The 1,091-nt window shown below is 40.0% G+C and overlaps 1 protein-coding gene across 1 annotated transcript in view; it reads right to left on the minus strand.

Moving 5' to 3' along the window:
* Window positions 1-1,091, minus strand: part of LOC107086052 (membrane-associated phosphatidylinositol transfer protein 2-like) — a 101,124-nt gene that overhangs the window by 34,552 nt on the left and 65,481 nt on the right. The window contains exon 6 of the mRNA XM_015376787.1: window positions 298-636. Within this exon, the coding sequence (XP_015232273.1) occupies window positions 298-636 (339 nt within the window). The remainder of the gene's footprint in view (window positions 1-297; window positions 637-1,091) is intronic.

The raw sequence follows: 1,091 nt of genomic DNA on the forward strand, positions 1-1,091 counted from the left end.
TACAGATTTGTGGATTTTTTACACATTTGCAAAACGGATTACACACAAGTAGTTTTACACATTTGCAGATTGTTGTACAGACATACAAATCTCCTCACACATTTACAGATTTATTTACACATTTTCAAATCCCACTGCACACGCACAAATTGAGATACAGACACACAACTCTCCACACACATTTGCAAATATTAAAGCTACCATTTTGGCCCCATATGTAATTAATTAGATAAAATTAATTTAAAAAAAGGAGTAAAAAATCTGGAAGCAGGATAAAACGTAGGGAGATGAACTAACTTCCTCTCTTTGATGACCTGTTGGACGATCTAGAAGACGTGGACCACTGCTTGGTGAGCTCCCCTCGTGTTTCCAGAGAGTCTCCAAGCTTTCCTCGCGTTCCCTCGGCCTCTGCAGCCAACCCCAGGTTATCTCCTGCCTGTTCCTGCTCCTGGCCTGCAGACGAGCCATTGGTCTCTGCCCCGCCCTCCTCACTGAGGCTGTACTGGGCCATCTTCTTGGCCAAAGCTAACTGGGTTTCCAGCTCGAGCTGCCGGATGTCCTCGATGGTGAGACCATACCACTCGTCCTGCCAGCACCACGCTTGCCGGTGGGCTCGGACCATCACTTTACGCAGACCTGAAACAGAAATTCATCACATCAATCTAATTTGTTGTTAAAAATGTTTGTAGCTGAATATTAGTTGGAAATTAGCATTAACTTTTGTGCATCACATCATCAGCAATCATTGTTTATTAATGTGGCTAATCCCACTGTTAAATTAATAAATTAATTTAGTTAAAGAGAATACGAAGAAGAGAGGATATTCTCCTTTACATTTTTCTAGTTTATCATCCTAGAACTGACCAAATACTATTTAAGAATGTAGCAGCACTGGACCCTTCTCTACCAGTTCATAATAAACCTGTTAAAGCTTCCCCTGGTCTCTCTGTTTGGTTTTCTGCATGTGGGTCAGATCTTAGAAATAAATCATGACAAAAACAGATAAAGTGCAAATGTCTAATCTCGTAATGTTTTGACTTTATTCTCATAATTTTTACAACTTTATTTTTATAAAGTTACGACTCAATTCT

This window comes from Cyprinodon variegatus, unplaced genomic scaffold (assembly GCF_000732505.1).
Source record: "Cyprinodon variegatus isolate N-32 unplaced genomic scaffold, C_variegatus-1.0 Scaffold142, whole genome shotgun sequence".
Lineage (NCBI taxonomy): Eukaryota > Metazoa > Chordata > Actinopteri > Cyprinodontiformes > Cyprinodontidae > Cyprinodon > Cyprinodon variegatus.